Raw genomic sequence first — 15,691 nt, 5'->3', positions numbered from 1 at the left:
GGGGCCCACCTCCAATTAGTCGACGCACCACATGTGGTACGCTGCCCACAGGTTGGGGATCGCTACTATAAGGGACTACTGTAGTCAATGGTTCCCATAGGGTATAATGGGAATTGCTTCCTAGTATCCTATCTTGTCATCTGGTATTCAAGATATGCATTTCAAATTTCTGAAAATCTTACATTCGTCTAATCATTAAAATAAATAAAAAGCATTGGATCTTTGACATAATACAGACAAGAAGGCAATGTCTTCTGGAAATGCTAGCATTAAGGGAACAACATTTCTTTGCTAGGCAAGGCTACTGGTCCATGGCCAAGTCAAATTTTATACCCACCTATAAAAATGCAGTTCATTTACCAGTGGAGGGGGGGAGGAATCAGCTATTGCAAATCAAATATGAAGCTCTGAATAATTGTAAAAGTTAAACACATTTATTTGCAATGATTTGTTCTGAGCATAAAATATGGGTACAAATAGACATACAATGGACCCCAAAATAGAGTGTTTGAGGAGCTATGATCGCAGCACAGACTTTGTATGCCAAAGGTCCCAGAGCCTGGTCCCTAAGACAGGCTTTCTCAATCAGGGTTTCGTGACGGCCCTTGAATGGTTTCCCAAATAGGTGGGAGTTAATTCATTTTAAATATATTTTTTTAAATTATCAAACATTTATCAGGTTATATGACCATATGTAGTCATGTGGACCTGCCCCCCCCCTCCAAAAATGGCCAATGACGGGCCCTGGGTGGGGTGTACACAGCTTTGCTTCCCAACCATATTCTGTACCATCATGCAACTTCTGGGGTTTCTTGATACCTGAACAATGTTTCAGGGGGTTCTCAATGACAAAAAAGTTGAGAAAGGTTGCCCTAGTATCTCTGCTACTAAAGGAATCCCAGATCGCAGGAACTAGCAATGACTACTGAGACCCCAGAGTGTCCCTTCCAACTAGAGCAACTAGATGTCCCCCAACCTAATATATAGCATCCTCAAACATTCAAAGTCCATCCTGTATTCATTCCAGAAGCACTCAGTGGTTGTGCAGTTAACTCTTCCTACTGCTTCCCAATTTCCTTAAGAGTTATTCTTTCTTTGGCCCAGGCCCAGTGTACTAGAACAGTGATCCAGCCAATCTCCCAACACAGCAGTCTCTCCCTTCTACTGAATTCCTACCTTGGGAATACAGGAGAGGAAAGGCTTCACTTCAACATCTGTCTCGATGACTTTCAGCTGATGATCTCCTAGCCCTCGTGACACAGCCAGTGTGCCAAGCAACCGTGCCTAAAACCAATTGGGAAAAGGCTGTGATATGAAAAACTGAACTACTGGCACCGGTCTTCAGAGCTGCCAATAAACACAGTGTTGCTTGTCACTTAAATGCTCTCTGCAGAAAAAACCCCCTCAAAATCTAAAAAGATCACTGCTACAAAGGGCTTACTGCCAGAACTCAGTAGATATATCCATTTGATTAGAAAAGACCATGCCTGACAAAGACTCATATTTGAACATTTAGACAGGGAGAGAATTCCACAAGCAAATGCTTACATTCACAAGACCACTGGCCACACTTCCCATTGCAAACATACTGGACTGATGGTAAATTTATTTATTTATTATTTAAAGTTGTATGCTGCCGTTCGCCAGGGGGTCTCACAGCGGTTCACAATAAAACATTAAAATCACAATAAAACCCCATAAGTTCCCATTATATGTTACACAATAACAACAACGATAGCATTCTAATCCTATAACCCCCACCTGTTCAGTCAGAGGTCATAACGTTGGTCTCACGAGAGAGGGAGCTGGCTGATGGATCTAAGGGATCCAAAATGGAACCTGGGCTCTGCCCTGGCCTTAACCATATGCCTGGCAGAAGAGCTCCGTCTTCCAGGCCCGGCGGAAAGCTGGTAATTCCGGCAGGGCCCTTAGCACCTTCAGGAGCTCATTCCACCAGGTTGGGGCCAGGACCGAAAAAGCCCTGCCCCGGGTTGAGGCCAGACGAACATCTCAGGGGTCCAGGACAATCAGTAGATTGATACCCGCAGAGCGAAGGGCCCTGTAGGGGGCATAATCAACCAAGCGGTCCTGCAGGTAAGCAGGACCCAGGCCACGTATGGCCTTAAAGGTTAATACCAACACCTTAAATTTGACCTGGAAACAGACTGGTAGCCAATGCAGGTGACGAAGTGCCAGCTGAATATGGGCCCTCCAAAATGTCCTAGTGAGGACCCTAGCAGCTGCATTTTGTACCAGCTGTAAATTCCGGATCAAAGTCAAGGGTAGGCCTGCGTAGAGCGAGTTACAGTAGTCTAGTCTGGAAGTGACCCTTGCATGGATCACAGTGACTAGGTGTTCCGAGGACAGGTAGGGCGCTAGTAGCCGGGCCTGGCGAAGATAGAAAAAAGCCATCCGGGCTACTTTTGTGACCTGAGCCTCCATAGACAGAGAAGCATCAAAGGTCACTCCCAAATTCCTGACCACTGGTGTAGATGTTAATTGTACACCATCCAGGCATGGGAAGTGCGCTTCCTGATCCTGTCCCCTTTTTCCCAGCCACAGGACCTCCATCTTGGAGGGGTTGAGTTTCAGGCGACTCTACCTGAGCCATCCAGCCACTGCTTCCAAACAACTGGTGAATATATCTGGGGGGAGTCCATCCATCCTTTAGGATAGTGATCCCCAACCTGTGGGCCGTGGACCACATGTGGTCCATCAACTAATTAGAGGTGGGCCCCGAAGGACGCCTTCTTCCCCCCCCCCCCCCAGCCCTTTACTTCATCCCCCCCCCCCGGCCCTTTACAACACACTTCAGGTGTCATTGTCTCCCATCACTCCCAGATGGGACTATCTCGTTGCAGAGAAACAAGCTCAGGGTTCCCATTGATTTGTCATTGTCATGAGTTAAAATTTCCATGAAAATAAAATGTTGCGATCAGAGAGCGTTAGGGCAGTGGTTGAGAGTAGAGGAGTAAACTACCCCCCCCCCACTGGGCCTCAGTAAAATTGTCAAGCATTGAGTGGTCCCCAGTGATAAAAAGGTTGGGGACCACTGCTTTAGGAGATAAAGCTGGGTGTCATCTGCATATTGGTGACACTCCAGCCCGTAACCCCAGACCAGCTGGGCCAGAGGGCGCATGTAGATGTTAAAAAGCGTGGAGGAGAGCTCCACAAGGGAGCTCCACAAGGGAGCTCACAGGGATCCTATAGTTGATCCCCCACTGCAAGTCCGGTTCCGAAGGAAGGAGACCAGCCATTGCAGCGCAGTCCCCCTAATTCTGGTCCCAGCAAGGTGGTGAACCCATAACTCATGGTTGACAACATTGAATGCGGCCGACAGATCTAATGGCACGAGAATGGTGGAACCGCCTCAATCCAGCTGGTGCTGGATATCATCAAGGCGACCAGTGCGGTCTCCACCCCATGGCCAGGACGGAAGCCAGACTGGTATGGGTCAAGGGCCGAAGTTTCCTCCAAGAAAACTAGGAGCTGGTCCCCTGTGGCCCACTCTACTACCTTCCCTAGAAACACAAGATGCGAGACAGGGCGGTAGCTGGCGGGGTCCCACATGTCCAGTGATGGCTTTTTCAGCAGAGGGCGAACCACAGCTTCCTTAAGCCCCTCGGGGAACTCTCCAAATGTCAAGGAGAGGTTGATAATCTCCCTCAGGGGGCCTCTTATCCGTTGGTCGCCTGATTTAAGCAACCAAGACGAACAGGGATATAAGGAGCACGTGGTCGCCCTCACTGATCTCAGGAACTTGTCCACTTCGGTTAAAGAGAGCCACCTGAAGCCATCAAACACTAACCCCCTCAACAGCCACAGAGCTTCCAGTTCACTAATTGTATCAATAGTGGCAAGTAGATTGCGACGGAGTGACAGAACCTTATCCGCAAAATAGCTTGATAATGCCACACAGCTCAGAACCAATTCCCTTACCTTTTGGCGCCCTTCTTCGAGGGTGGTAAGTGATCTAATTACTCTAAAGCTTGTTTTTATGAGTAGAGGAGAACAATAGCTTCATGTCCAACTACAAAGGTGTTTTGGGGGCCAGAGAAGAACAAACCCTGCATTACAGAAATCTGTAATCTATACCCTATTCACTAAGTACAGCAAAGTTTGACACCTTTCACCAGCCTAAAGAGCCTTTCTCCAACTTATGCCTCTTCCACCAGAAGGTTTCACATGGTGCTGATTAGAATAGCAGGGTACCAGTCACTGTAAAAAAATGAAACATGGGCTTGTATATACTTGTAGAGTGCTCACCTACCTGTTTTCCGTGTCCATGGATAAGAGGGTACTTAAGGTCCTCCTTCTCTACTGTCTTGTATCCCCTGAAACAGAAAGAGCAATGGAACCTTCATTCCAGTAGGCCATTTTGTCACTGGATGGTCACAATTCAGTAGACAGACAGGAATTTTGTTTCAACTGATTTTCATTGTTTCTGGATATGGTCATCAATATGCTGACAATATCCAGCCCCACCTCTTTTCTATAAAGTTCTGGGGAGACAGTGAAGGTTCTAATTGAACATCCAAGATCAGAAATGGACTGGAATTAGTCTAGCAAAATGAAGTTTATACAAGACAGAAATACTGTTGATTGGGAACATGGCTGATTTGTGGGTAGGTATATGGTCTGTATTAGGTAGGGCTTGGATTCTCTGAAATCCCAGGCTTAGAGTATGGCCACGTACTTGGTTTCTCCCTCTACAGTTAGAGATGCATTTTACCATATTATTATTATTATTACTAGCAGTAGAGCCCGCTGTCCAAAAAATACAGCGGGCCCTAGGGGAGGGTTTGCTTCCCCTCCCCACCATGTAGGAAAACGCTCTCCAGGCCCTGGGGCTTGGGGAGCGTTTTAAGGGGACAGTGCTGTTTTAAGACGCCTTCCAAGCCCCGGGAAAGGCACGGATCGCCTTCCCCGGGGCTTGGAAGGCGTTTTAAGGCGGCAGTACTGTTTTAAAAACGCCTTCCAAGCCCCGGGAAAGGCACGGATCGCCTTCCCCGGGGCTTGGAAGGCGTTTGAAGGCGGCAGTGCTGTTTTAAAACGCGCTCCAAGCCCCATGGAAGGCGATCCGCGCCTTCCCCGGGGCTTGGAAGGCGTTTTAAGGGGCGGAGGCCAGGGAGCCTACCTTCGCTCTCGGCGGCCAGCAAAGTAATGGCCGCCGTGGAGCGAAGGAAAGCTCTGGTGGGGAGTGGGGCGGGCTGGGAGGCGCTTCGCACCTCCCAATTGGTTGTTGGCCGCGCTGTGCAGCTTGGGGGTGGACTGACCAGGGGGTGCAGCTTGGGGGTGGACTGACCAGGGGGTGCAGCTTGGGGGTAGACTGACCAGCGGAGGGGCCAATTGGGAGGCGCTTTGCGCCTCCCAATTGGGCCCTCCGCTGGTCAGTCCAGGGGAAGGGGCCTATCGGCACCCTTCCTCATCCCGCACAGGGCCCGCCTTCGGGGCCCTCACTCTTTTATTTAGTCCGCGGCGCCACGGGGCTGTTTTAAGATTATTATTATTATTATTAGATTTATATCCTGCCACTCCCTTGCGGCTCGTGGCGGGTAACAATATCACAAATCCCCATTAAAACCCCATTAAAACAATAATAACATTGCCAATATTACCGGCATGGCAAGAACGGCAGCTCAACTTCCCCCCCTCCCTCCCACTACTAGCGGGTGGAGAGGAGGTCCTGATGATGTTTTGCTTCAGGTCCAGAACCCGAGTCCCATGGGTTCTGACCAATAGGTTGAAATTATTAGGTGGATTCATTACCACTTTCCTGGAGACCAGCTATCTAACCACTGTAATTCTTGCTTTAACCCCACCAAGAATGGACTACTGTTAACCAGGACCAGTGACATGAATATTAATCTATTCTGACAGTAATTTCACTGGCTGTAGGTTTATCTTGAGACTCAATTTAAAATGCCTGTTCTTAAGCTTTAAACTGTAGTCCATCATGGCCTGGATTCAACATATAAAGAACCACTTGCTTCTACCTGAATTTATTCACACATGAAGATCTTCCTCAAACCTATTTCTCTAGATGCCCAATCCTCAATAAACTGCCATATTTCCACTGAGTGGTGAAAGCCCCATTTGAATAGTGGTGCTACTGGAAATTCTAAGCAAGAGTTTAGGCATCAGGTTAAGGTCATGTTCTTTAAGAGACCCTTCCATAAGTTCAAGTTTGATCTATCTACTGCTGCCATCTTCTCAAGGTTTCTGAGGCTGGTTAGTTGCTGATTTGGATCTGCTTCACTTTGCCTCTTATATTTTATCAGTTTCTTGTTGTGTGAACTCTAGAGCTACAAAGATGGTGAGGGGTTTGGAGACCAAGTTGTATGAGGAAAGTTTGAGGGAGCTTGGTCTGTTGAGTCTGCAGAGAAGACAACGAAGAGGTGATATGATAACCATCTTCAAATACTTGAAGGGTTGTCATATAGAAGATGGAGTAGAGTTGTTTTCTGTTGCCCCAGATGGGTTCTGACCAATAGGTTGAAATTAATTCAAAATAATTTTCATCTAACAAAGCTGTTCCTCAGTGGAACAGGTTTCCTTGGGAAGTGGTGAGTTCTCCTTCTTTGGTAAGTTTTTAAGCAGAGGCTAGATAGTCATCTGACAGAAATGCTGATTTTATGAACTTAGGCAGATAGTGAGTGGGGGGCAGGAAAGGGTGTGCCACTGTTTGTCTCTTGTGACCCTTCCTTGCATACCGAGGGAATTGCTAATTGCCACTGTGGGATGGTAGATTAATATCTTCCAGGCCAGGCTGGATTCTAGAGATTTTTCGTGTGTGTGTGGTGGGGGGGGGATAACTTGGGCATGAAATTGGGGTCACTGGGGGTGGGCAGGTAGTTATGACTTCCTGCATTGTGCAGGGGGTCATAGATGACCCTGGAGGTACTTTCCAACTCTATGATTCGCCTTCCCCCCTTTGTTGCTAGCTGTGTTTTTTCTTTAGATCAAATTGAAAAAGAACAGTTGGTTCTTATATGCCACCTTTCTCTACCCAAAGGAGTCTCAAAGCTGCTAACATTCGTCTTCTCTTTCCTCTCCCCACAACAGACACCCTGTGAGGGAGGTGAGACTGAGAGAGCCCTGATGTTACTGCTCGGTCAGAACAGCTTTATTAGTGCAGTAAATATAAATATTTTAATAAAAATAAAACTCTGAGATTGTGCCTGGAGTCTTTGTCTCAGAGTGCTGCTTTAAAGCAGTGGTCCCCAACCTTTTTATCACCGGGGAACACTCAACGCCGGGGACCACTCACCGGGGACCACTCAACACCTTTTACTGAGAGCCGGTGGGGGGGGGGATAGTTTACTCCTCTACTCTCAACCACTGCCCTAACGCTCTCTGATCACTATGGTAATGTTTAAACATCCCTTCAAAATAAGATACAGACATGCCACAACAATGAACATAAGGAACATTTTATTTTCATGGAAATTTTAACTCATGACAATGACAAATCAATGGGAACCCTGAGCTTGTTTCTCTGCAATGAGATGAGACAATGACACCCGAAGTGTGTTGTAAAGGGCTGGAGGGGGATGAAGTAAAGGGCCGGGGGGGGGGGAGAAGGCGGCCTTCGGGGACCTCCAATTAGTCGAAGGACCACATGTGGTCCACGGCCCACAGGTTGGGGATCGCTACTTTAAAGCATAACCACATTCACTTCTCTGCGTAAGGTAACATGCACAAAACTAAACAGGAGTCTTTAAACATCTTAAGGGACAGCAAATTTTTATTCAAGTATATGTTTTTGTGTACTTGAGTCCTCTTCATCAAATGTATGATTATGCTGGACCTGATGGTCTTTAAACCATTGTAACAATCCTATTTATTTTTCCTATAATATAACTAAAACAGCTGCCAATTACTCTACCATTCCCAGAAAGGATATCTAAGCAAAAACATTCAATCTGTAGACTCTTCATATATCTTTCGCTGTATTCATATTTGGCTAAGGGCTAAGTGGACAGAGAGTGAGCTGGGCCAGTTCAGGTGAGGGGCCAATTGGAAAGCGCTTTGCGGATTGGCCCCTCACCAGGACAGACAGCAGTTCTAGCCAATCGGGTGAGGGCACAATCTAGGTCCTCAACAGGACAGGCTTCAAAGCCCTCACCAGGACAGGCCAGAAAGGCTTCGAGGCCCTCACCAGGACAGGCCAGAAAGCCACGAGGAAGTGGCAGGACACCATGAGTAAAGACGGAAGCCTTCCCCTTGGGCCTAGAAACATTTGTGGCCTCAAAAAGGCCCCGGGTGTGCTTCTAGGCCTGAGCGGAAGGCTGCGCCGATGCCGGGGGGGAGGGGGAGAAGCAGGCCTTTCCCTTGGGCCTAGAAGCACATGGGGGGGCTTTCAAAGCCCGTTCTCACGAATGGGCTTTGAATCTAGTATCTAAATATGTCACCTGAGGAGGCCTCTTCTAATTTCATTCATCAGCAGTGCAATTGCTCTGTTCCTGACACCATAATAGCCCTGTGTCCTAAAACAGGTCTAAAGAAGGCCAGAAGACCTCTCACTCAACGCACCAACACTCAAAGCAGTTAAAAGTAAAATACACATACTGCTTGTGGTTCTTAGACTGATGTATGGAGTTTTACTCTGGGTGGTATACATATTGCAGAGAAGCAAAAGGTAGCAGTAAGTTAACCACTATATGCCTCAGGTCAATGAGACCCATAGCTACAGAGGAGCAGATGCTTAGAAATACACTATGCTGCCCTCCAATAGAATTTCCAGCCTAACAATAAGGCAGGGTCAGAGGTAAAGAGAGTGGTTTCCAGTGTAGATAGGGAACAGCAAATAAGGCAAGGAAGGGTGGGGGACTCCCTGAGGAAGAACATAGAACAACTTAAAAGTAAGAGGTAATTACTTGCCAATGGAATTAATGCCTGAAGAAGTCACGGCTTACAATCTATTGAATTAATGCTGAAATATTCGTAACTCAGGGCAGCCCTGGATCAAGGCAAAGAGGCTCGATTTACTCACCAGCCTTGCATAGAGTAATCCCGGTATAAAACTTTCTGTCCCAAATCATCGCCTTTCAATCTCCTTGGAAACTCAAACCGGGTGAATTCATCAGCTAGTAGCTTTGGGTATATGAAAGCCTGAGAATGAGAAGGAAAATTTAAGATTTCACACAACACAAATAAACAATGTTTTGTCACTGAAGCTGCTCCATGGTATTGCAATAGTTTCTGCTAATGATCAAGCATGGGGAGTAAAACAGCACTGGGTGGGGGGAGAGCCAGTCTCATCGCTGGCAACTCATGCAGGGTGCCATAAGGTACAGTTCTCTCTCCAATCCTATTTAATATCTTCATGCACCCTCTCACCCAGCTGATTAGGAGGTTCGGACTGGGATTTCACCAATACACAGATGCCACCCAGCTTTTTCTCATGCCACCGTGACTCACTCCCAGACTCATTAGCCAGATGCCTGGAAGCAGTGACGGACTGGCTCAAGCAGAGCTGTCTGAAGCGTAATCCTTCAAAGATGAAGGTCCTGTGGTTTGGTAGGAAAGGTCCAGGTGAGGAAGCGCTCTTGCCCTACCTGGATGGGGTACAACTATCAGTTGCACACACAGCCAGGAACCTGGGTGTGATCTTCACCACGTCCCTCTCAATGGAGAAGGAGATCACAAGAGTAGCAAGGCTAGCATTCTTCCACCTGCGCCAAGATAAGCTAATAATGCCCTACCTGGGCCAGAATACCTCTAGGCTGGATTTTTACAACATGCTCTACACAGGCCCACCGTTATCCCTGACCCTGAAACTACAACTGGTCCAGAATGCAGCAGCCAGGGTTCTCACAAGAACACTTTGGAAGACTCAAATCCAGCCCCACTCCAACAGCTGTACTGGTTACCAGTTGAATACTGGAATAACAACAAATAGAAGATCTACTCAGAAAACATATAGCAGAACTACACATACCAGTGTACAAGTAAATCCCATGACTAACAAGAAAACATGAATAAGATACAAGTACCATTACAAAATAAACAGAAAATTCTCTTACCAGGTGCTGGATTCTTTGTCTCTCTGTCTCAGGAGTAAATTCAGTACTTAAAGGGACAATGATGTGCTTTCTAATTACAAGGGCCCTGAACCAAAAAGAATTGATATTTTCAGGTGGGATTCTGTCAGCATATATCTGCCAGCACATATCTGGCTGGAGGGAGTGCTTCTTGGCCAGTCCAAGAACATTGCCATGTTACACAGTGACATCTTTATTACGTAAGTAATGAAAACAAAAAGACAACAACGACTTCTGTCCCGTCCAATGTGCCTTGCTTCTGATCTCCATTCCTTTCCATCCCTGGCCACCTGGCTGGGTCTTCCCTTTCTCTGACTGCTATTCCACCTGCTTATTGTTTTCTTTGTCACCCCAATCAGGGTCTCTTTTTCCCCTCCCCTTTGCAGCCCCCACAATGTCTCCTTTATTGCCACCTCTCGTGAAGCTGCCTTATACTGTGAGACCCTTGGCCCATCAAAGTCAGTACTGTCTACTCAGACTGACTGTGGCTCTCCAGGACCTCAGGCTGAGGTTTTCCACATCACCTCCTACCTGATTCTTTTAACTGGAGATGCCAAGAACCTGCATGCCAAAGAGATACTCTGCCAGTCAGCCACAGCTGACTCGTTAGCTCCCCCATACACCACACCACAGCACCAGTTAAAATGGCAACCCAAAATACCACCTAAAACTCTTCTCCCCACACCAGAACATATGCAGATCTGTGCTTGTGGGGGGGGAGGTAAGCCCCCCCCACTTTTCCCCCTTTCCTTTTCACCTGAGTTTTTCTTAAGTTTTCCCAAGTCAGCCTCATGTAAAAACCAACCATGTTGCTCAATACTAATTTTTCTTGCACCTGGCTGCCTAACAGAGTTCAGAGAATCAGAGAATCAGAGGAAGAGGGAGAAAAGTCCAATGAACAGGAGATGAAACCTTTCTGGAACAGACAGCTCACCTCAGCACAGATCTCTCTTTCCATAGTTTTCACCACCCACTGCTGGTGAGGAAAAGACTTTTTGAATGCTGTATGTGCAACAGCTCACCCTAAATACTCTGCCTTCTTCTCATACAGGCTGTACATCTACCAATTCCAATGCTTTCCCAATTAAGTGTCTACTCAGTTTAGTGTGTGACTACTTACTATGCCAAAGTGTAGCACTGATCCCTTAGTCTTAGTTCTGCTTTATAGGTCTACTAGGGGCAAAGCCCATTGTCTCCAAGAATACAACGGGCGCTAGAGCTTGGCAGTGGGAAGAGGAAGGGGAGGAGTTGTCCAGTCTGTAAGGGCATGGGGTTGTCATGTGTGTTGTGTGGGAGGTTGTGGTGGCGTGGCGGCAACTGAGGCCATGGGTGTGGAGATATGGGTGTCAAGAACCTGTGGTGTGGAATGTTCGTTGATTGTGGGAGAGGACTGACCTTTGGGAATTGTGGCATAGTGGTTACAGATGAGCTTTCCAGAGCCATGTCCTCAGATATGTGAAGGGAAAATCAGACTGGAGACTCTTCTTAGGGGAAGATTACATGGCAACCAATTCCCCCCAGTTCTGTGTCATTTCCCTTCTTGTGTGATTAGGCCACATTCACCGAAATGCCCCTCTGCCCTAATACACAGGGTAGTCACAGTACACAGGTGTCCACCCTGTTCCTTCTGTCTCCCATATTTTCACTGTTCGTAAAATGTTACGTGCCCACATGCTTCTTTCATGGTTGCTCCTTAGAAGAACGGATTTTTGTACCCTATTGCTTACTACCCAAAGGAGTCTCAAAGCGGTTTACAAACACCTTTTCCATTTGTCTCTCCACAATAGTCAACCTGTGAGGTATGTAGGGTTGTGAGAGATCTGAGAGAACTGGGAATGGGCCGCAGTGACCCAGCAGGCCTCAGGTGTCTCAAAGCATTTTCCAATTGTCTTCCCTTTCTCTCCCCATAGCAGACTCCCCATGAGGGAGGTGGGGTAGCGAGCCTCACAGGGAAGCTGGCAACCCTAAGAGGAAGACTGTCTGTGCACAGCAGTCTTGACCTTAGTAAGGTTTTTAATACTGTTTTTTTATTTGCCAGGCCAAGGTTATTTGCCAGTTACTATTTCAGTTACGATGTGTCTCCAGACATTTACTTGTTCTCTATTTAGTTTCAGGCTGTAAATATTTATTTAGATCTTCCTGCACTTTCCAGACTCACAGGACTGATGCTGGTCTGCCTGTCTGCGCCCCAGAATACAAACAGTTGCTGATAAGGGCTGGCCATAACCCATAGCCCAGGAGGGACACTCCTGCACCACTCCCTACCAACTGCAGGCAAAAATGGCTCATTTGAAGGCTGGACTCTGAGGCATTGTACGATTTTGAAGTCCCACCTCCAAACCTCCAGGAATATTTCCAACCCAGGGGTAGCCAACCTACAGGTGTGGCCTGGAGAGCTCCTGGAATTACAGCTCACCTGCAGAGTATAAAGATCAGCTCCCCAGGCAGAAAGGGCTACTTTGGACAGGGTTGTGGTAGAGAAGAAACATTTAAGGCTTCCCACACAGGTTGTTATTGAATTGAAAGACTTGAGGCCTACTGCACAGGGTTGTTGTGCAGATGAAACAGGAGACAAAAGAGCCAGCTTCCTCTGCAGAATAACGCTGTGCAGTGGCCTCAAATCTGCAGAGAGTTGCAAAGAAGAAAGACACATGGCTTGGCTGTGTCTAACCCCCGGCCAGAGCAGTATTTTAAGTGAGAAGGGACTTTTCTGTGGCCTCCCTGTCAGGCAACTGTTTGGCAGAAGGGGAAAGTCCCCCCCCTCAAAAGGAAGGCCCTCAGTCTCCCCTGCGTTGCTCTTGGAAAGGACTCCCTCCCCTCAGTCAGGGCCTGTCAGAGGCTCCTTCACAGCACGTCTGAAGGGGGGGGGGGAGCACTCTGCAGCCTCCTGCCAGCTCTGTCAGGGTTCTGAGGCAATTTGCAGTTGGACATGGCAGTTAGGACAGCCTTGGGGCGAAAAGGGCTGGCGCAGCCTGTCCAAGCCTCTGTTCTCATCCCTCTTGGCAGCCCTGCTGACCTCCTCTCCCTTTGGTGGTCAGGAGCAGACTGGCAGCCAGACTGGGCTGGGTGAATGGAATTTTGGTCTGTCCTGGCGAGGGGCCAATAGGAAGGCACTTTGCGTGCCTCCCCATTGGCTGCTTGGCCCTCGATGGACACTTGGAGGGCCCAATCAGGAGCCGCTTTGCGGCTCCTGATTGGGCCCTCTGAGTTTTTATCCTGGACAGGGCCCGCCCTAACTCCTCCCCAGGTGGCCTTACTCTTTTATTTAATAGGACCCTGTCCTATTTAAAGATATAGACTGTGCCACTGCATTTTGTGCATTACTGTAATTATGTGGAACCCTCAGAAATATATTTCTTGTATTAGTCATGCTACCCAAAGGTATGCATATTAAGAGTTTTTCTAGGTCTCGTTTTCACTGCAGTATACACACTTGGAAGTGATTTTCATTGAGCACCCCCCCCCCCCACACACACACACACACACACACACACAATTGTTCTCTACCAAATACTTCACAGTTTGAATAGTAAGAACAGCTCACTTACTATGATCTATTGAAAGTCAGCCCTTGACACAAGGCCAACTTGGTGTAGTGGTTAGAAGCATGGACCTCTCATCTGACAAGCCGGATTTGATTCCCCGCTCCCCCACATGCAGCAGGCTGGGTGACCTTGGGCTCACCACAGCACTGATAAAGCTGTTCTGACCGAGCAGTGATATCAGGGCTCTCTCAGCCTCACCCACCTCACAGGGTGTCTGTTGTGGGGAGAGGAAAGGGAAGGCAACTGTAAGCTGCTTTGAGACTCCTTTGGGTAGAGAAAAGCGGCATATAAGAATCAACTCTTCTTCTAAGCATGCAACAGGATGTTGCGTCTAACAGCAGTCCATGGCTGGTAGTCTTATCAGCCTAGGAAAGATGGAGAGATGTGGTCTAAGAGGTACTTTTATGGGTCCTTTTTGCAACCAAGCATAAGCTTTCTGCTATGCCACCTATGTAACAGCAACAGTCTTCCAAGGGTGAAGAATGTCTGTCATTACCTGCTCTGTGAGGGAGATTTTAATTGCCTATAAAACTGAGACTCGTTCTACCGCCTACTCGCATGGGACATCCTCTTGGCTGAGAGGCATATTGCATCACTGTAATGCTCTCCTTTCCTTTGAATAATATACTCATTTAGGCTATTATTAATAACCCATGAAAAATTCATCCCAGTTAGATGGAAAATTAAGTTTTATCAGGAATATTTTCACCATTGAAACCAATGAACAGCACACTAAACACAAATGATATTTTAGAAACCAACATGAAATAAAAATGGAAACATTAGACTTGTATGTCTAGGACATAGAGGCTTCAGATGAGGATTTCATCATGCCTCTTCACAATTGTAGTATGCATGATGTCTCCATTATATAAACAGAGCCTGGATCCTGTGACATCTATGAATAGGAAGCATTTCCATCTACGTAACAGCACACACACACACCAACCCAAAATATTGCTTTTGTGATATGAAATTTTTATAGAAAAAGCATGAAGTCTGGATCAGCACCCCTCCTTCTGTAATCGGAAATTTACCATGGGCCAGTTTTCTGGTAAGTCTCTATTTCTACGAAGATTCATACTAACACATCTAAACGAAAACATCTGTTCAAATCTCATGCATGAATGGTTCCAAGGAGTTAATCAGTAGCATAATTACACGTAGTTGAGGTCTAATGTAATATAATTATTCATGAAAAAAATTAATCACTTCTACATAAAATCCCTATAACTGGATGGATATATAAATGATATTATTTTAACAGCCAACTGAACACTGAAATAATCCTAAATTATCCCTTTTACATTTAATTACAACCAACAAAAAAATTTCTACTGATAATGTGATCCTATCATCTGTAATCATATCTGAATTAGACTCTGCGATGAAAGAAAAAAATATATAAGATAAAAACTGCCTTAAATATTTATCTCTCAAATCCTCCCCCTTCCAAAAAAAAAAAAACCCAGCAAGATACATTCCAAAGACTTCTCAACATGACCATCCTCACATTCACAACTTCTATCAGAATAAGAAATACCTGGATAAGGGCCCTCAGTAGCCACTAGTAGAAAGGTGTTTAGCCTAGCCAGCATAAATGCTCTTCATTACTGTGGCACCAGGTTTGATTCCCCATTTTTCCACATGCAGCCAGCTAGGAGACCTTTGGCCAGTCAGTTCTCTTAGAGCTTTTCTTGCACAACAGTTCTTTAGAGCTCTCTCAGCTCCACCTATCTCATAGGGTGCCTATTGTGGGAAAGGAAGGGAATGGTGATTGTAAGCCACTTTGGGACTGCTTTGGGTAGTGAAAAGTGGAATATAAAAGCCCCAGCTCTTCTCTTAAACCTATTGTGGAATAAAATTTAAGGGGATGAGGATTTTAACTGAATATCTGACTTGTTTTAGCCAAACAGATGCTTGAGTGTCCTGCTGAAGCCAAAATGATGGACCTTTGACTAACCTGCTGTCACCTGCATTTGCCACATAAAGTTTTCCCTGAAGATAAAATGCAGCCAGTGCTGTGCAGCCTCCTGATTGGTTGGCAGCTTCCATCTCCTGACCAATTATCTCATCCTGTTGGTAAAACATTTTATTATT

General features: G+C 46.6%; 1 protein-coding gene across 3 annotated transcripts in view; it reads right to left on the bottom strand.

Moving 5' to 3' along the window:
* PPM1M (protein phosphatase, Mg2+/Mn2+ dependent 1M) overlaps positions 1-15,691 on the bottom strand; it is a 38,284-nt gene that overhangs the window by 2,450 nt on the left and 20,143 nt on the right. For 2 of the 3 annotated variants that reach the window (XM_077325844.1, XM_077325848.1), the window contains exons 4-8: positions 15,555-15,667; positions 10,029-10,113; positions 8,996-9,114; positions 4,271-4,334; positions 1,177-1,284 (exon numbers count right to left, since the gene is read on the bottom strand). In XM_077325844.1, coding sequence (XP_077181959.1) covers positions 1,177-1,284; positions 4,271-4,334; positions 8,996-9,114; positions 10,029-10,113; positions 15,555-15,667 — 489 coding nt within the window. The remainder of the gene's footprint in view (positions 1-1,176; positions 1,285-4,270; positions 4,335-8,995; positions 9,115-10,028; positions 10,114-15,554; positions 15,668-15,691) is intronic. The other variant, XM_077325847.1, reaches the window with a different exon arrangement.

Source organism: Paroedura picta, chromosome 3 (assembly GCF_049243985.1).
Source record: "Paroedura picta isolate Pp20150507F chromosome 3, Ppicta_v3.0, whole genome shotgun sequence".
Classification (NCBI taxonomy): Eukaryota; Metazoa; Chordata; class Lepidosauria; order Squamata; family Gekkonidae; genus Paroedura; species Paroedura picta.
Note: the sequence above shows the minus strand (reverse complement) of the source record. Positions and strands in the feature narration are given on the sequence as shown.